Consider the following 20,983-nt stretch of genomic DNA (forward strand, 5'->3'; position numbering starts at 1 on the left):
CTAACTGTGCTGGCTTGCTCTGCAGTGAGACCGCATTACTGTCCATCTGCATATCACTATTAAAGTGTTCAAAAGCATTTAGTATATGAAGTAATTTTCGACACTTTGGCTGGTGTATATAATGTACAGTCACTGTACATAATAAACACTGTACTACAGTGTTTATTATTATTTTATTTTTATCAAAACTGTGCATAGGTGAGGCACACAGTTCTCGTGCCTCATGACAGAGGGCGCTGGTGATTAGAGATTCTTCTTGCGACTCCTCGGCTGCATGATAATAGAATTAGTGGCGGAAAGCTACAGTAAACAGTTAGCAAGTTAAGTGCAACCATCCAGTCATTTTTTTCATGTTGCTTGGCCTTATTTTCAGAATGGTGGATTACATATCTAAATGGAAAGAATTTTCTAACCTGGACTTTCAATCGAAGCAGGAGATAATAATTAAAGGAAGACCAACACCGGACTGTTAAGCTCACAGCCGGTGACGGATGGATGTCACCGGCTGTGACTTGGACTTCATTTATAAGTAAAGGGAACACGATAATAATGTTTTTTTTAATTCTTTTTTTCTATGCTACAGTTTGTATACAGTATATAAAGAATGCTGACATGACATGTTAAACAAAACACGTTAACTGTTGCCAATCAAATGGTGAATAAGCTCCTCTGTGGAGTTCATATATTTGTAAATCTGACTGTGATGACGTCAGTGCCTCACCAGCCATGAACCTCACCGCACGTCACTGCTCCAACTAGTCCAAAATTCCTCAGCTCTAAAACCCCCTTCTTTCACCACATCACTCCTGTCCTCCAGCAGCTCCACTGGCTCCCTGTTAAACTTCGTATTGAATTCAAGATACTTCTGTTCACATTTAAAGCCATCTACAACCTTGCCCCCCCATCTGTCTGACCTACTTCAAATCTCCGTTCCCTCTCGGGCCCTCAGATCCTAGTCCTCCCTGTATGCCCTCTGCCCGTCTCACCACGATTGGGTGCAGAGATTTCAGCCGCTCTGCTCCCAAACTCTGGAACTCAATTCCACCCAACATCCGTAATATTGACTCCCTTCCTACTTTCAAATCCCACCTCAAAAACCACCTGTTTAAACTTGCTTTCATAGTCTAGTTTATTCTGCTATTTTATTATTAATCGTTTTGTTCATGTTTTTATTGTTTTACGTATTGTTGTTTTTATTGTAAAGTGTCCTTGGGTGTTCAAAAAGGTAATGTTCAAAAATGTAAATTAAATGTATTATTATTATTATTATTATTATTATTATTATTATTATTATTATTATACATGTAGTTTATCTTGTAAACTTACGCATTTGTAGTGTGAACTGTTACTTAAAGGGCAAACAACGTCATTTTTTTGTTTTTTAACTGACATCAGAAAAACGTTTTATAGCATCTAAAATACCCAAAACACGCAGTCTGATATTTTTATTCAAATGCAAAACACCAATAAAAATGACTTAAAGTGTCCAAAATCTGCAAAAAATTGAGCTGCGAATTGGGCATTTTCAGAAAGTCCCGCCCCCAGTTCATGACGTCACGCCAAGACGTCTTGCATTGCTGGAGAATCCAAACAATGGCTTCAGATTCGGAGAATATGCTTTCTTGTGACACATCCAGTTATGAATATGATTCAAATAATTCTGAAGAGGAAAGCATACATGTTTGCAATCGATTAAATAATTTATTCCATGTCATTTTGAGGCAAACGGGCGGGGGGAATGTCTCACCCAAAAGGAGGCAATAAAATGGCCACCGAGCTGTGAGGAATCAATCAGCCCGTTTCCACAGGCTGATATATTCTTTCAATGGAGCTTGGACTCCCTCTGCTGGCGGCTTTTGGATGTAACACACGGTTTTCAAAAAAACAGTACAGCAAAATACATTGACGTGATGGAAAGACGCTACAATGGCTTTTTTACGGTCAGGAGGCAGTCTTTTTCTGACGTCGCGTGAGACCAAGACTTCCTGAATGTTCAGCGCGAGTCTTAAAACGTAAAACACAGCTATATGCGGTGGAATCTCATTAAAATACGCCCAGTAGAAGTCATTTGAAGCCATTTTACAAATTATGGACACAACTTGTCCGGAGACGTCGGTTGTCCTTTAAACATTCTTCTGAGATCAACTTTCACCCTTCTACTTCGGAGCTGACAGGCCTGTTTGAGTTGATGTCATACTCCCGCCATATATAGGCTGGGTGGGGAGGGCTTCTCACTCTCTCTCTGGCCCCCTCAACAGACCTCACAATGTCTCTGCTGTCTACAAGATTAAAATAATATTTTTTTGTTCAACACTTTGGTTCCTGCTGATTTTACTACCATATTCCAACACAGTGAAGAGCCATGAACCAGAGAGATTCATCATTTTTAACCCATCAGTTCCACATACGCATCGGCGCTCTGCGTTGACACTCCTTTCTTCTCATCGCGGGCTCCTCAAGCCACGAATCAATCCAGCAGCACTGTCCTACAGCAGCGACCTTTTCGCTAAACAAACTAGGGCTGTGAAAATGCTGCCCATTACAGGCGCAAAGAAGCACAATTGCCCCAAAGCTGTCCAGCAATGACTGTCAAATGGCACCAACATTCCTCCCAATCAAAAACGGTGCTGGCATATTCGTGTCATGATCTGGTTGGCGACAAACGGGTGGCGCTGTCGGCCCCGCCTGCACCTGCACAGGTGCTGGTCGTCCCGATCAGTGGCGGACTGCCACGTTCGGATTGGTGACCAATGGGTAGCACTGTCAGCCCTGCCTGCTGCCTCGCAGGTGCTGGTTGTTCCAATCAGTGACAGTTAAAAGGACTCCCGGCACGACCATTTGGTGTCGGGTCATTGAATGCAATTTTGTATGCATTGGGTATGCTTTGTATGCAATTGTATGCATTGTATGCCGTGTATGTGTTTGTTTCACCTTGGCGGACTTTTAAGCTTGGTTTTCTTTTGATACTTTGTATTTTTTCAGTTCAGATGATTTTGATGTTTTATATTTTGTTCCTGCTAACTTTATTTTAATACAACTTGTCAAACACAACCTCCTGCTCCTTCCTGCCTGCTTTTTGGCAGTGACGTGCGGTGAGGTTCATGGCTGGTGAGGCACTGACGTCATCAATGACGTCACCACTCGTCTCTACTTAGTATTCGAACGGTAAATTCAGCGATTTTGAAAAAAATCTTAAAACGGTGAAGTTAAATGGACAAGAACTTTGAAGTACAAATCACTAAATACATCTAATTGTTTAATTTATTTTTTAATTTGATATTTCCATGACAGCTTTCCATGATGACAGGTGAGGCACCGCCTCACCTGCCTCCACTGACTGCACGTCACTGCTTTTTGGGATCCGCAACTGCCATCACCACCTTGCAACCCGTGACAATTCGTGCTGCCGAAAAGGCGCAACTGCTTACCACAGTCTCCTCCTTGATGATTGTTGGGGCCAAAATGCTGAAAAACAACCTATATCTGTTGCACATGACGCACAACAACACGAGGTGACAAAAGAAAACACAAAAACAACAACAAAAAGCAAGGCTTGCGAGAGCAGTCGCTGATGGCTGCCTACTCGGGCGCCAATTTGGACTTATTTTTTGGGGGGTGGGGGTGGGGGGATATGGGAATACTAATAGGGCATAGTTATTTATTAAAAAAACATCCATACATTTTATAATCACATTATCCTCACGAGGTCCGTGGGCTTGCTGGAACCTTTCCCAGTTGACTTCCGGCAGCAGGCGGCATAGACCCCGACCTGATTGCCAGTTAAAAGTAGGGGACATACTCTATAGACGAACAATTATTTGCGTTCATCATCACACCTCGGGACAATTCTGAGTTTTCCAGGAACCTTCCATTGATGTTTTTGGAATGTGGGAGGAAACCAGAATACCCGTAGAAAACACACACATGCATGGGGAGAGCATGCAAACTCCACACAGGAAGCCAGAAGGCGGACTCAAATCCTGCACCTCGGCTTTGTGTGGCAGACGTGCTAACCCAGGGGTTGGGAATCTATGTCTTGCGAGCCCTATATGGCCCTTCTGACGATTGCATCTGCCTCGCAGATAAAATAAAATATCCTCGCTTGCTTAATCCATTCATCAATTGATATTTCACTAGTATTTTCCTGTATGAGCTGCAATTGGCTTCTTTTAAAGCAGGGGTGCTCACACTTTTACAGCATACAATACAATACAATACAATACAATACAATACAATACAATACAATACAATACAATACAATACCAGACCATACAATACAATACAATACAATACAATACAATACAATACAATACAATACAATACAATACAATACAATACAATACGTATTGATTTATATCGCGCTTTAACAAGCTACTTTTGAAATGACCATGTCAAAATGATCTACCCATAATATTTATTGAGAAATATATTGAGGATTTTTACAACTTATCAGAATCAGAATCAGAATCATCTTTATTGCCAAGTATGTGGAACACACAAGGAATTTGTTTCCGGTAGAACACGCTGCACTAGTATCGTCGTCAAAAATGATGTATAACCACATATGCTGCACAACAGAACATAATTCCGTTCATTTTTGCCATTACCTGAGGTCACTCTGATAAGGCAATATGGCAGACGAAACAAATGCACTTTGAAGATGTCATCGTGAAAAAAAAAGTCATCTTGCCATTACGTATGAAAGTGATATTTTTCTTCTTCTCACTTGGCCCAGCTCCTCCACTAATTTTTATACCCTATCTTATTAAAAGTTAGGATGTAACTAACGACTAGCATGTTTAGTCTGCAACGCTGAAGGACGTTGTTTGAGCAAGCATAGTGTACCGTATAATGAGATGTAATCTGACTGGTTGTCTGGTATATCAATAAAGTGAATGTATGGATGATGGGCTGATGTCTAGTTTGATTTTTTTTCAAACAACTCAACTTTATTTGTATAGTGTCAGTTCATGACAATGACACATCACCTTGTTATGCGATCCACCAATCGTACCTTGGAGATCAACTGGTAGATTGTGATCGACGTATTGAGCACCCCTGTTTTAGAGCAAAAAATGTGTAATGACCAACAGGTGTGCCGTTGCAGGAGGTGCTCTACAGATCCACCCGTTGGTTACTAATGGGTTTATTTTGATTGTTCGTCCCTGATTCATTGCTTCTACGGGCGTTGATGGCAGAGGATGGTTAAATCATCAGGAAGCCAGGTGTTGAACAGAAAGTTGGTTTAATCTTGAAGAGAGCGGAGACATTGCGTTGTCGGCTAAGGAGGAAGCATGGAGACAGAGAGAACTGGGAGAGCATTTATATGGCGCACAGGGTGTGACGCGATAGGATGTGACGTAAGTCCAAAACGTAAACAAAGATTAGAAAGCGATGTTTAAACATGTTCGTATGGCGAATTACCCCAACAGTTACAAACAGAATCATGACGTTGGATTATTGGATGATACTAGCCTAGGTTGGAAACAGGTAAACACCCCTTTTGAATCAGTCCACTTGGTCATGAGCACAAAGCTTACCCCCTGATGAAGAAAATGGCGCAAAGAAAAAAGGATGATGAGTATTGCACACTTCAGGACAAATGGATCGAAGGTTTCACATTTGCGGAGGGAACAGATTCTAATTTGCAATAACAAAATACCATAGAATAAACGGCTAATGCAAGCATCCCTTTGACACGCCCCATGTGACCATGTAACGCTGTGCCGCCTAAACACAAAATCCCATTTATTCAATGTTCCTTAGAGACATACGGGTGCTCAAAGAGTGGCCGATGGTGCTCCTGATTGAACCCAACATTAAAACATGTTTATATTTTTGTGATAAGTAATGTTTAGTTTCATAAAATTATATTGCACAATACAGTGGTAAGTCGTATGCATCTCTGTGCTGCAAAATAAAAGTGTGAATAGCATTTCATGAAATGAGAAACTGTCTTCCATCTGCAACGTTAATGTAAATCTACATCTCAAATAATGTTGAGATGTTTACATCAGGAATACTTGCATTTAGCTACCTATTTAACAATGTCACTAAACTGGTCAAAGCTTGTCTCTCTTGTCTCTTACAACATAATACAAAATGAAAAGCTGTATCCGCTCTTATAGGAGGTTCAAGCAAAAAGGACTGGTGAATGCTGAAAATGAAGTCTTGGTGTCAAAAACCATCTGGTAAACAAGGATCCTCTTGTTGGGAGTCACTGACTTCTGGTTTTCATCCTCACTCTTGCGCTCTGCTCAGTATCTGTTGGCCGTGCCTTATCACAATTTGGGAACTTGAGAATTTACATCAACAAGTTCCTGTTCTCTCACTGCGTGTTTAATTGCCTGTTTCCGGACTATGACATGAATAAATAATACAGCGACATGAGACTTCAAATACAACAGCTAATCATCGGTTCATGTTATTTTTTAATTATTTTAGTTTGCTGAGTGTCTCTTCTGTTTTTGGGACTTACTCTAACCATCCACCTGTTTCTAAGGTTTGCAGTAAACGTTTTAATTTCTTCACGCCAAATGCATTTCAGAAAACATTTGCACAAACTTTTTTTTGTCTCCTTGTTAATTAAAAACAAGCACTTATTCCGAAAAAACATACATTGAGGACACACTCAAAATAAAACCAACTATGCACAAGAACATTTACCAGTACTCCAAACGAAACATCTTAAAATTACTACAAGTGAAATAATTATCATTAAATAAATGAGTAAAATAGTAATAGGTCTAATCAGAACACCCGAATCTTCCAAAGATCATATTCCACGGAGGCTTGCTTTATTTTAATTCTCTCCAATGTCCTTCCAATTATCACAAAACAGTGGTTCTCATTCTGCAAACTTATACCTATGAATGAATTATTTTGACACTATAATAAAGTCTTTTTTTCAACACCTTGGCAGGCAATACAAAATCTAATTTACAGCATCTCTGTCCGAACATTTTCGTTCGTATGTACCGTACCGCTGTTCGCAACACTAATGCTCGTAAATTGAGGAGCGTCTGTAATTGTTTGGGCTTGCTGTTCAATGCGGCCATTTTGTCGACAAAGGGATGCTAAATGGCTGAACTTTGGCAATATATCTGACATCAGATCCCAGATTCACCACCCTAAAAGCATCTATAGTGATTTAAGGGTTTTTTTTGTCATGATTTTTGCCATAGATCATCACGCCCCCTTTTGGTGTTTGATCTTTTCCACTTCAGCCTGCATGTCTATTCATAGCAAGGAGGCTAACATTATTTGTAGTACGTATTGTAGACACGTTCTGTTGTCACTTGTGCCATACTATGGTCGGCTGGTTAGATTGATTTGTCAACGACGTATATCTTTGTCAAAACATTCCCCCATATGTCAAAACCAAGTTCCTTTCTCACATAGATAATCAGCTCCCAAAATGGCCAATCTTTTTGCCATTGTGCAATTCAGTGCAAGTCAAAATGCTTGGAATGTTTCATCACTATAGTTAACAGAATGCAATAATGTATAAAAATGTCAGCTGGGGCAGGGGCTATTTATTTGATTAAAAAAAGAAATAGCTCCATTCTATGAACGTTTATCCAATGTTCCTAGATATTCATTATGGATATTCCAAAACTAGGGCGCGGAACATCATACTGGACCCTCCGCACCTGGCCCACCACCTTTTTCCAGCTACTCCCCTCAGGCAGGCGCTACCGATCCATGCACATCAAATCCAGCAGACATTTAAACAGCTTCTTCCCCCAAGCCATTAACTCTTTGAACAGTAGCCCAAATAGAACTGTATAGTGCCTCTTTGCAATTTTTTGATGATGATACTAGTGCAGCGTGTTCGACCAGAAACAATTTCCCTGTGTGTTCTACATACTTGGCAATAAAGATGATTCTGACTCTGATTCATAGATGGTGTTAGTGGTGTAAAGGTCTTGACTGATTTTGAACACTGAGCGGTCATATGATGACCTATACACAATGAAATCATGCACACATGTTCGGAAGAGCACAACCATTGAGATGAGAAACACGCAATATGTTTGGAGCAGCAATTTATATTTACTTGGAAAATGTGCTATAGATGGGCTCATTGTGCTAATTCGAGGCCACTCGTAGATTTGCAAAAATGCACCAATAGATTTGCGGTTCGATTAAATCAACGATAAATTACATTATGTCGTGAACACCTGCAAGGTGCCGTGGAGATTTGTACATTTTATTGAGACATTGTCATATCTGTTTAAAGAGAGGAGCCAAACCACCGGAGGAAAATGGTCGTCATTAGTCCAACTGAAGTTTTGTGTCCTGGTAGACCATTTTTGGGGCATAAAAAAATCTTACAGAAATTTCACACTTTGTAATATTGCTTACAAAATTTGCGAACGAATTGGCGCTTCCACCAGTTTTAAAAATCAAATGTCTCCCCATAGTTGAAGTTAATAGCCCAGAACGCACAATGGACGCAGGTCCATTGACCACGTCACACATGCCACTCCTCTCCCCCTCACAGGACAAGTGCTTAGATCGACAAAAGTTCCAGTAAAGTCGCCCAGTTTCCCTTTTCGTTGTATCTCGTCTTTCAGATGGTGGTGCACTTTATATTGACAGCTGGGGCGGGTGGTTTTGGTTGATAGAAAGTGCAAAAAAAGTAAGAAAAAACTAAAACTGCAAAAACCCGATGTACAAAACCTTTTTAAGCCCTTCGTTGGGGTCAGTAACCTGTGAGGGAACTCAAAGGCATTAACAGGGAAGGAACGTTGGAAACTGGGATTTATCTTGTTGGCAACACATTTTTGGTCATTTTTGTCCCCTCCACCAGTGGACGAAGGCAAATTCACGTTAATTCTGAAGGAAACTACCAGCACACCTGCCTTCAGAGAAGACAAGGTGAGCCTATTTAAGACGGGGTTTTAATTTAGAGAGCTGAACCGTTTGTGGACAAACAATTACGAAGTGCTAATGTTTGTTGAAGTTTAGCTATTTGCTATTTAGCCAAAACGTAAATGTTCGTAATTATTGTCATTTAAATGCTAAAATGTCGAATGAAGAAAATCATTTACAAATAGCATAGCAATAGGGCTGCGTTAGGTGCACCTAAAATACAATAACCATAACATAATTCCATTTATCTCTCGATCTGTCTGTCTGTCAATCTATTGATCTGTCTGTCTGTGTGCGCGCCCGCAGTCCGTCCCTCCCGTGCAGCCACACATTTATGAGTTACAAAATTTGGTTTTAGTTCAAACTTACAGATTCTTTGCCACATTCCATATCCATAGATTGAAAGATCTACCTATCTTTTTTAGTGAAGTTGGCGTAACAAGAAATCAAAGGAGGAAAGAAGGAAGAAGAGATCTTCAACAGTTTTTTCCCCCTTCTATTCTGCACAGATGTATGCTGAAAAAATTGTTAAAGAGGGGAAGATGGGTAAATGACACACACAGACCCACGCACACACGAGCACGCTCAAAATGTCGATGGTCAAGTTGCATGTTGTTTTGCATTTGCACAGGGAGCAGACATTAGTCCATTTGACAATTGTTAACTATTAACAGATTTGTTCCAAGCTGACTGCTTAACTTCTATTTGTCAATTCAACATCCCAGACAAGATAAATGATCTATTCCTATCTGTTTGGTCAATCCTCAAAGAATTGCAGGAAAGGAGCTTCCTACCCTGCCTTTCTGAGGAGATGCTCAAAGTGAGTGCCACGGATCACTTGCTTCTGAAGTATTTTCAGTTGTAGCTTTGGGCAGTTCCCTGTCTAGATGAGTGCACAATCTGGGCCTTGCTGTGTGTGAGAAGTTGTGCGTCAAACTTAAAAGAATAATCAGCCGGTGGGCCGGCTTTATTGTACGGCACTGTGTTTCTGTGCGGTGTCCTCTGACATCGACTGAGGTTTTCGGCTCATTATTATTTTTTTAAACCATTATGTTTGCAGTACGGAAGTAAGTTGTCCTTGGTGCGGACATATGATAGCATCATTTCCTATTTATAGGGCAACCAACGTCACTTTTTTGTTTTTTTAACTGACATCAGAAAAACGTTTTATAGCATCTAAAATACCCAAAAAAAGGATATTTTTGTTCAAATGCAAAACACCAATAAAAATGACTTAAAGTGTCCAAAATCTGCAAAAAATTAGCTGAGACTTGGGCATTTTCAGAAAGTCCCGCCCCCAGTTCATGACGTCACGCCAAGACGTCTTGCATTGCTGGAGAATCCAAACAATGGCTTCAGATTCGGAGAATATGCTTTCTTGTTACACATCCAGTTATGAATATGATTCAAATAGTTCTGAAGAGGAAAGCATACATGTTTGGAAACGATTAAAGAATTATACGTGCCATTTTGAGGCAACATTGGGGGAAAATATCTCACCTAAAAAAAAGAGGCACAAAATGGCGACCTCAGTGGCCACCTCCGCTTCCACAGGCTGATAAATTCCTTATATGGAGCTTGGATGCCCTCTTCTGGCGGCTTTTGGGTGCAACACGGTTCTCAGACCAAACATGTACAGCAAAATATATTGACGTGTTGGAAGGACCGCGACAATGTGTCTTTTTTCGGTCAGGGGGCGGTCCTTTCATTACGTCACGTACGGACTCGTCACCAACTCAAAAACAAAACTTCCTGAATATTCAGAGCGAGTCTTAAAACGTAAAATATAGCTATATGCGGTGGAATCTTATTAAAATATGCCCAGTAAAAGTAATATGAAGCCATTTTACAAATTATGGACACATCATGTCCGGAGACGTCGGTTGTCCTTTAAATTGTTGTGAATGTATGTTACATTTAGTTGAGCATTGTTTTTGGGAAAAAAAATCAACCAAAAGAAAACGGATGGAAAAAAACACAATCTGGCTTCCCAGTTTGCTTTAGAAGCTGTTTCCCAAAGTCCAAATGTCAGTAATGGGTCAAAAGGATATTCCCTGCTGTAATGTTTCTCATGTAACTGAATAAACATCCAACTACACTACTATGGCATTTTCAATGTTAGGATTAAACATAACCATTCGAGAAGACTTTCCACCTCTGTTACATTTCTCTATCCGATAGATAGAGAAATGGGGGACTTTCGCCAAAGGAGATACAAAAAGGAGAGGAGTAGCAGTACCTTACACAGCAGGAGTTTCTGAAAAACTACAAAGAGTCCTTTGGCAACACAAAATTCCTACTTATTTCAAACCGATAAACACTTTAAGGCAAAAATTAGTACATCCAAAAGATAGGCTTCCAAATGAAAAACAAAGTAATGTAGTTTATTCAATACATTATAAGAATGATAATTGTAAAGAGCAGTACATTGGGGAAACTAAACAAATTCTCAAAAAAAGATTGAAAAAGACTCTTGAAAAAGACGTCTTGCATTGCTGGAGAATCAAAACAATGACTTCGGATTCGGAGAATATGCTTTCTTGTTACTCATCCAGTTCTGAATATGATTCAAATAGTTCTGAAGAGGAAAGCATACATGTTTGCAATCGATTAAAGAATTTATTCCATGCCATTTTGAGGCAACATTGGGGCGACCTCCCGTGGCCACCTCCGTTTCCACAGGCTGATAAATTCCTTATATGGAGCTTGGACGCCCTCTTCTTCTGTATTTTGCGGTACTTTGTTTGGTCTGAAAACTTCATGTTGATCCGTGTTGATGGCGAAATTACAAGGAAAACACAAATAACGCGATGGTGAATCGTTGTGTGTTGAACCAAGACTACACTTTGATACGAGCTGACACAAATTCCCAGCAGACAAATCAGCCCATTTTGCTACGGAGCTTGGGCGCCATCTTCTGCATTTTCTGGGACACTACATTTCAGTCCAGATGCCTCAAATTGACACGGACGGACTTTTTTAATCGATTGCAAACATTTATGCTTTCCTCTTCAGAACTATTTGAATCATATTCATAACTGGCCGATTAACAAGAAAGCATCTTCTCCGAATCTGAAGCCATTCTTTTGATTCTCGAGCAAGGCAAGACGTCTTGGCGTGACACCACGAACAAGGGGGCGGGACCTTCTGAAACTGGCCACTTCCGGTTTCAATTTGAAGTAGTTTTGAGACACTTTAACCCATTTTTATTGGTGTTTTGCATTTGACTAAAACTATCAGCCTGCGTGTTTTGGGTATTTTAGATGCTATAAAACGTTTTTCTGATGTCAGTTAGGAAGCAAAAAAGTGGTGTCGGTTGTCCTTTAAGTGATTCCATAAATAGGGTTGCACGTGTGTGTGTGTGTGTGTATGTGTGTGGGCGTGTGTGTGTGTGCATGCGTGCGTGTGCCTGTGCGTGTGCTCCTTTCTGTGGGAGACAGCCCAAATGACCCTGGATGTGTAAACTTCCTGACCCTTCCTTTAGACCAGTGGTTCTTAAACTGGGTTTGATCGAACCCTAGGGGTTTGGTGAGTCGGTCTCAGGGGTTCGGTGGATCTTCCGCTGCAGAGGTCCACTCCTCAGTCTAGTCTGCAGTGAGTGGGCACAGTCATTGAAAGAAGGGTTCAGTCAATGAGCATATGAAACTGGTGGGGTTTGCTGCCTCCAACAAGATTAAGAACCACTGCTTTAGACCTTTGATCATTTGTCATTTATTCTCAACATAAGCCAAACCATAGCTTGGAGTCTCTTCCAAATCTTCCGAATTTATTACTGTTGACACTAAAACATGCTTATTAGTGTCGACATGATTATTCTCAATTGTTGATTGTTCATGTCGTTAGTTTAATTTCCATCTCTGTTGCTGAGACTTACACTTATTCTTGCACATATCCAGTGAACAGGGGGATCTCGCTCACCTGCGTGCTAACCCCTTGTCGCCTGATGGGTGTGTGTGTAATGCTCATGACTTTGGGAGCCATTGGAGCAGCAATCTGGGTCATAGGTCAGATAAGTACTCAAACACACTCAACAGAAAAGACACATGTATGTAATAAACACCACCGTATGAGATTTTGCCCTTGTTCAATGGACTTGCGTTTTTCATGTCTCCTTTTTAGTCACATATTGCACTGTGGAGGAAGATACAGGACATTATGATGGTAATTTTTGTTCAAAACACACTGGTTTGTTTCCTTTGACCATTTTCACATTGCATGACATCCTGTAGAAGAGCCCGATCAAATACCCCAAGTAATTCTCAGTTTTGATTGGAATTTTGGGGTGTTCGTTTGAGTATTACAAAAATAATATTGGTATTGTAGACTTCTATCACACCGGATACCACCCCCACAATAATGCTAATGTTGTCCATTTAATTCTGGCAAAACAAACTTTAAACTGAGCATCATGACATTTGGGAAGGCCCAGTTTTTGATCCAACTCTTCAGAATCAGAATCATCTTTATTGCCAAGTATGTAGAACACACAAGGAATTTGTTTCCGGTGGAACACACTGCACTTGTATTGAAGTGTTGTGGTTCGGTACATGTGTTCATCATCACACACATAAAAACTGCCAAATCCCACTAACATGTTGATTTCATCCTAAACAGTCCAAGTAAATTCTGTCGACCAACATCTTCGAGTTTTTGATTCCACTCAGAAGAGGTGGCGTCAAGTGTGCTCCTCCTCAGCCAATGAGCTTCTGGCCCGGGTCAGCTGTGAGGAAGTCGGCTTTGTCAGGTGAGACGGTTTCGGAAGGCTCATTGCATGACCAACGCAAAACAAACGTGTGTTTCATTCAGCGTGGTGAATTACTCGATCACGTCTGTGCAAGATGTCGGCAGTGATGGAGGCTTCTTCTGCGTCAGAACCGAAGAGCTGACCTACGGCAAGAAAATCAAAGACGCTTTGTTCCTATGGTAACTACGCTGACATTTTGATTTAATCCTGCAAGATGTGTAGAAACATTGAGAACGCTCGCCTCGTTCCGCTGACTCATATTAGCTGTCCATTTGAAATGATTTTCTCTCGACTAGATTACACTGTACTTTAAATTCTGATGAGGTAGATTGCTATTCTCTGTCACTTCTCTTTCAGCGACTGTCAGAGCAAGCAATTCCTCACATTGTTATGCCAAGGTAAGATGTTCACCTGTATGGTTCTTATTCCACCATTGCTTCATCGTTGGTCTCCTATTCCCCATCCCATCATAGCCTTGACCCATTGCGTTCGTATTTACTCCAGGATTCAATTTCTTCTCCCTTACCAGATTGCGGCAGGCGTAGTTTTGCAGCAGACCGCATCGTTGGTGGCTTGGAAGCGAGGCAAGGCATGTGGCCGTGGCAGGTCAGCTTGCAGTACGATGGAGTTCATCAATGTGGCGGTTCTATCATCTCTGACCGCTGGATTGTCTCTGCAGCTCACTGCTTCCCCAAGTAAGAGGTGGAGCTTGATCTCATGCAGGATGTTTACATCATTGCTGATTTGCACTGCAGGCAAACATAGTCACATTCTGTTCCAAACAAATTGACTGCTTCACCTAACTGGACACAAAAGAATTTCCCCATAGATGGCGCCGATGCTGTAAAATCAATGAATAGAGCTTAAGATGAACATTTGATCCTAAAAATAAATACGCATTCAAAGCACGCCTACTTGAAAATTCTACTCAAGGAACAATTTTATTCATTCACATCCTCCCCCGCACTCTGTTAGAATTCATGAGTGAATAGTTCTCGATAATTGCCAAGGAATATCTGATGTGTATTATTCTGATAACAATCACAGTTCACAATAACGTATAACTTGGATTGGATTGGATTGGATATGCCTTTATTCGTCTCACAGTGGAGAAATTTACATTTCACAGCAGCAAAGTGATGAAAGGAATGAAAGTAGAAAAACAAAATACATGAGCTGCTGGAAAGGCAGCCACTCTCGCGGCGCCGTCTTGAAGTCAAAAGAACAAAAAAAAAACTAAATAACAAATAATATGACAGCATAGAGACAATATGACAAAACAAAGACACAGAGAGACATTCATTCTTCAGGACTTGCTGTACCCTCTTTGTGATGACATGAAGCAGTTCTCGATGAAAGAGGAGAGGATCAAAGCGTCTTTCCACCAGTGGATCAGGGACATCATGGTGGAATGTGCACGTCGACTACAAGCTAAATGTTGAAAGCAAACACGCAGCTGTAGCATCCATTGACGAAAAGAGATTGTCTCACAGCTCCTGTTCCACATAAATCTGCTTCAATTCCAATCCGCAACAGTACCACATACGCGTTGGCGCTCTGCGCTGACGCTCCTTTCTTCTTATCACGGGTTCCTCAAGCCATGCATCCATCCAGCCGCAGACTGTCCAACAGCACTGACCTTTCCACTGAACCAAGCGGGGCTGTGAAGACGCTGCCCATTACAGGCGCAAAAAGCACAATGACCCCTGTGGTGTCCAGCGATGGCAGTCAAATGGCTCCGACAGTCCTCCCATTCAAAAACAGTACTGGCATATCCATGCTGCCGAAAAGGCGCAACCGCTCAGCACAGTCTCCTCCTCGATGAATGTCGTGGTCAAAAATGCTGAAAAACAATCCGTATCCGTTCCACACGACGCACAACAACACAAAGTGACAAAAGAAACACAAAACAAGACAAAAACAACAAAAAAAAACATCAACATTAACTGGGAATTTCAATCCATTGGATCACTCACACGGCCACTACAATCTGCAATCACGATAATACAAATATTATTTTTTTAAATTACTGCCAATCTCAGCTCAAGAGGGGTAAAGTGTCCTTGAGTGTCCAGAAAGGTGCTTGTAAATGATTATTTTTAGTCTGAAAAAAATATGTTCGATCACAAAGACTGTCTAAATGTACTATTAAATACTAGAAATGTTTTGTGAATAATATAATATTAATGTGCAATATTTATTTATTTATTTTTTATTTTTTTTGTCTTAGGCGTAATGGCTTTATTAGTCACTGGCGTGTATTGATGGGCTCCATTTACAACAAACCAGCCAATGCCAATGTGGCAGAAGTGAAAACCATCGTTTACCATGGCAATTACCTGCCCTTTGTGGTCAATAGCATTGACGATCACAGCAGTGACATTGCTGTGCTGGCCCTCGCTAAGCCCATCACCTTCAATGGTAAGTTAGAGTGGGAAAGAGATGAACCATGCGAGCGTTTTCTTCTCCGTACGTGCGCACATCCGTTTTGGATGACCAGAGCGATGAAGGCAAACAATTAACTGTTTCATGCATCCCCGTTACCTAATAACATGACAAGCAGTCCACTGTACTCACAGCTGTTCCTGAAAGGGTTAATATTGATCATTCACAATTGAATTATTAAATTGTCCTAGTCCCTTAAATAGAAAATTTCCTCAAAACTTATCACAAGTTTAAACCAAAATAGAATTTCTCTGTGGCACCAAATGAGTGTTTTGCTTGGAAGTTTTTTTTCTTGTCCATTGTTAAGCAGTGAAGTTTACATGCTTTCAAAGCCGCATTTTAGCTTGATCATTTGTCCCGTCTCATGTTTGCCTTTTATAACACCATTTTCATATGAAAGACAAAATGAAGGGGTAGCAATACAAACTGGTGAATGCTCACAAATTACATCTCCTTTGCATTGTGTGGTATGCATGATAACACACACACAAAACACATTTTTTTTCCTGCTGTTTGTAGAATACATCCAACCCATTTGCCTGCCAGCGTACGGCCAAAGAATAAGAGATGGACAGATAGGCACAGTTATCGGCTGGGGGAGCTTAGGAGACTCTGGTGAGTGTGTGTGTGTGTTTTTTTGTAAGGGTATTATAGATTCTGAATTGAAAAAGTACCATTCTCGTTGTGTCACTTCTAAGAAGACTCTATGTTTACTGTCCAACAAGGCGATGAAACGGATGTTCTGCATGAGGCAAACGTCCCTGTCATCAGCGACGCTATGTGTAATGCGCCTGATTACTACTACAACCAGATCACTGGCAGCATGTTCTGTGCTGGCTTTGAGAAGGGAGGTGTGGATGCCTGTCAGGTCAGTGTGTCCGCTCATGACTGTAAATGTGACTGCAATATCCCAGTGCCATTTGGGGCCTTACACAAACACATCATAGACTCTTCCACTCACCAAAAAAACAACAACAAACCTCTCACACTCGACAATAAAGTGAATGTGTATCCAAAATCTCTCTAGAAACCATGAAAACTGTCAAATATTAGAGAGAGAAAGAAAATGGTACTTCACTGTATTGTGTGCTATTTTTTTTTTCTAAATGAGTACATTTTGGGGCTTTTTGGTGAATAAGAGAACTTTGTTTAGGGGGTGTTTTTTGGGGAGGTTTAATCGTATATTCCTTTGCATCATCTTTCATGTCGGATATCTCATCTCATTTTCCGTACCGCTTATTCCTCATTAGGGTCGCGGGGGTTGCTGGAGCCTATCTCAGCTGTCTTCGGGCACGAGGCGGGGGACACCCTGGATTGGTTGCCAGCCAATCGCAGGGCACACAAAGACATACAACAGTCACACTCACACCTAGGGACAATTTGGAGTGGTCAATCTGCCTGCCATGCATGTTTTTGGAATGTGGGAGGAAACCGGAGGACCCGGAGAAAACCCACGCGGGTCCGGGGAGAACATGCAAACTCCACACAGGGACCGGCGACCTCTGCACTGTGAAGCCTGTGTGCTAACCACTCGACTACCGGGCCGCCCTTTCATGTCGGATATCCTCCATGCTATTGGTTTATCTCTGACGTTTCATATCTATTTGGTGGTGTCAGGGAGACAGTGGTGGCCCCTTTATGGCAGAGGACCGATTGTCCAAAACCAACCGATATCGTTTGCTGGGGGTGGTGAGCTGGGGAATAGAATGTGCTACGGCAAAGAAACCTGGCGTTTACACCACGGTGTCCCGATTTCTGCCATGGATAACAACTGCCATGAGGGTAAGAGGTTTCCTACGTTCGTTGTGTTTTTTTACATAACAATTTGGCACATGATGTTCATATCTTGTTTTGTTTTTTTTATTGGCTTGCAGAACTATAACAACTCACCAGGGATTCACAAAATGGCACGGACTTGATTTTTGCATCCATGTTTCCACGCTTGCCTCTCCCGCTAAGGAGTATTTGTGTATGTTTTTGACATCGTCAGCTTTTAGGTCCTGATTTTTATTGTTTTTTGTTTGTCCTGTATCTCTTGCTTCTCGTTTTCTCCAACAGCCTAAAGGTCAAAGGCAACCTGACATGGTGGTATCATCTGCTACCATTTTCCAAGTGCACCTCAATTAATATGGTGATGACAATGTTCACTTTTAAAGCCAGATGGCTATCAAATTGCACCTTTTGTGATGAAAAATTCTGGGAATGGGATGTGGCTGTGAATGGATTGGCTATAATTGCATATTTTCTTGGACCCTTCGGCGAGCTGTTTTGGAGATACTGATTGCAGAGGTTATGGCTTTTCATTTTTCATATGTTCTGTGGAGTCCACTGTTGATTGTTATGCTTTTCATTGCTTGTTTTCCTCACGCACTATGAAACCAGCATTCTTGATTGCAAGTGTTAATCCCACATGGCACTTTTATGAGACACCGCTGTAGCACTTGTGAAGAGGAAAAAAAATGCAATATTTGAGATACATAAAGGCTCACGTTCACTTAAAAAAAGTGACTCTCCATAGTATATACAAATGTGGTTCCTTGACATTGACACACATCACAGGGCACCACTTTAGTGGAGAAGTATCACTTGTTCTCAATGTGTACCATAAAGAACCAAGCATGATTTTGAAGTTATATAATGCATAGCACCAAATGAGAGTCAAGTCGTTCTTGGATATGAAACAAAACGGTCCTTTGGTTTGCGTTCTAAAGAACTTGAAGGTGCTACATAGGTTCAAGCATACTATATAGAGAACAGTCTGGACCAATAATGATGAACACCATACAAATGGTGTGCAATGGTGCTATGAATATAAAACCCCTGAAATACAGTACCTTTCATTTTTAGAGCATTGTTGGACTTATTTTGCTGTAAGCAAATGTAATTTTAATCACTTTTTAACATTATGGAAATTACAGTGTGATGTTACCTTCTTTCTAAACTCTCGTGAAATGCCCATAGACCGAGGATAGACTGGCCAAGTTTGGAATCAATATATTGTGATCTTGTAAATAACAGCTGATGTTCTGCGTCTGTAGCATGTTTCTCCTTTTTTCCCACAGTTGGTATAATTGCTTTTATGTCTTGATAAGTATGAACTGATAATCACTAGTCTGGCTTATATATTAGAGGTACAAAAATCCTCAACAGGTGAGAAATCTGGAGCTTATTTCTCCAAATGTTTCCCCCCCCCTGTGCCCTTTTGTGTCTACAGATACAACTAACAGAAAGAAAACCTACAAGAATGAATTGATAGTTATTTGGAAAGACAAATCATGCTGAAATATTTTCTCAATCAAAACATGAATGAGGCCGATTGTCACTCTTCCTGAAGCTGCACTATATAAAAGTTTTTTTTATTTTAATATAACAATAAATACCTTAATCAAAAGGTGATTGAAGTTGAATCACTGGATCCATGAAAATGTCTGTGCAATACTGCTCATGGTCATGTAACATCGAATATAATCTTGTGTGAAATGTGACACAAGAGGTCCTGCACACGAATTGAGTTTCATGTCTGCTTGCTTTTAAAGTGAATATACATTGGTGTATGACAACCTGACGTTGGTGTGTGTATATGTACATGTATGTGTATATGAATATGTACATATATACAGGTAACATCCGATTTACGGCCGATGCGAGTTACGACCACCCGTACTTACGACCATGACCGCCAGACCCTTTTTGTTTTGTTTTTTAATTCTACAGCTGGGACCGCTACGGTTGCAGCCCAAAGAGATCTGCAGCGTGATTGCGATTCATTTGGTAGAATAAATACTCGAGATGGCCCTTCTTGTTTCGATTGAACAAGTATGATGTTTATTTGCCGGAGCACAGAGACCAACCACTTCTCTCAGCATTGTATAAGAACAATTTTTTTTATCGCTGTCAAAGGACCATATGTAGCGTTCAACATTCAGCATGCCTCATTTATCTTGACAGAGAATATTACAGGATTGCACAAAATGAGGATACAAAATAACTGTTTCTTCACAAACGCGGACGACGATTTTGGCCAGACAGCGCGTGATGGTGTTGCACGATCTCTCACAATGGCATCGGCGGGGGAGAGTGGCCACCGACGCCGAGGCTGGGGGCGTCAGCGCTCGGGTCGAGGATTCCCCCGACGCCGGCCAGGGCGAAAGCCGAGGCGCGTCGGCCGTTGACGCATACTTCACGGATTTTCACCTATCCGCATTAACCTTGAAAAATGGGAGATCACTGTACCCACACACACACACACACACACACACACACACACACACACACACACACACACACACACACACACACACACACACACACACACACACACACACACACACACACACACACATTCCTGTTTCAATGGTTTTGTGAGGTCCGGATAACTCCAGATAAGAAGTAAGGACCACCGTTGCTGATAAGTTTAGAGAAGAACTAGTGTTCCATTTGAACACTAAATGTCACCCCATTTCCCACTTCAACTTTTTAAAAAACAAAGCAATAAAAAGTGGACTTGAAGCTGAAATAACAGCAGGAGTGAGGTTTCTGAATGGGTTCATTCAAAGTCCTCACCCCTGTAGTGAATTTGGTTAAAATATCGTTTTACTTTTTGTGGTATGAACTTTTACCACAATCACACACACACACACACACACAAACACACACACACAGTGAGTAAAAAGTGTGTGTATCCAAGTGAAATGATAATACACACCAAAAATCATTTTGGGTGAATTTGTGAGGACCTCTCTGAAACTTTAACAGATGCATATATAGACCCTCTAGAAGCCTTTAGAATTAAAGACTTGTGAGGACCGGCTAAAAGGACCTCACTTGTCAAAAATGTCCTCACTACGTATGGTATACAATGTTAGTGGTCCTCACAAGACTAGTCGTACACACACACACACACACACACACACACAC

General features: G+C 41.1%; 1 protein-coding gene across 1 annotated transcript; it reads left to right on the forward strand.

Annotated features, from left to right (window-relative positions):
* Positions 1-8,520: 8,520 nt before the first annotated feature.
* On the forward strand, positions 8,521-20,504 carry hpn (hepsin). The gene is made up of 13 exons (XM_088997841.1): positions 8,521-8,883; positions 9,303-9,423; positions 12,774-12,881; positions 12,997-13,038; positions 13,492-13,621; positions 13,684-13,800; positions 13,979-14,019; positions 14,151-14,316; positions 15,852-16,042; positions 16,586-16,681; positions 16,792-16,934; positions 17,684-17,848; positions 17,941-20,504. Exons 2-13 carry the CDS (start codon positions 9,387-9,389, stop codon positions 17,983-17,985), a joined length of 1,281 nt encoding a protein of 426 aa, XP_088853967.1. The 5' UTR covers positions 8,521-8,883; positions 9,303-9,386; the 3' UTR covers positions 17,986-20,504.
* Positions 20,505-20,983: the final 479 nt, after the last annotated feature.

This window comes from Hippocampus bargibanti, linkage group LG06 (assembly GCF_051943395.1).
Source record: "Hippocampus bargibanti isolate YZ-2025 linkage group LG06, ASM5194339v1, whole genome shotgun sequence".
NCBI classification, from domain to species: Eukaryota; Metazoa; Chordata; class Actinopteri; order Syngnathiformes; family Syngnathidae; genus Hippocampus; species Hippocampus bargibanti.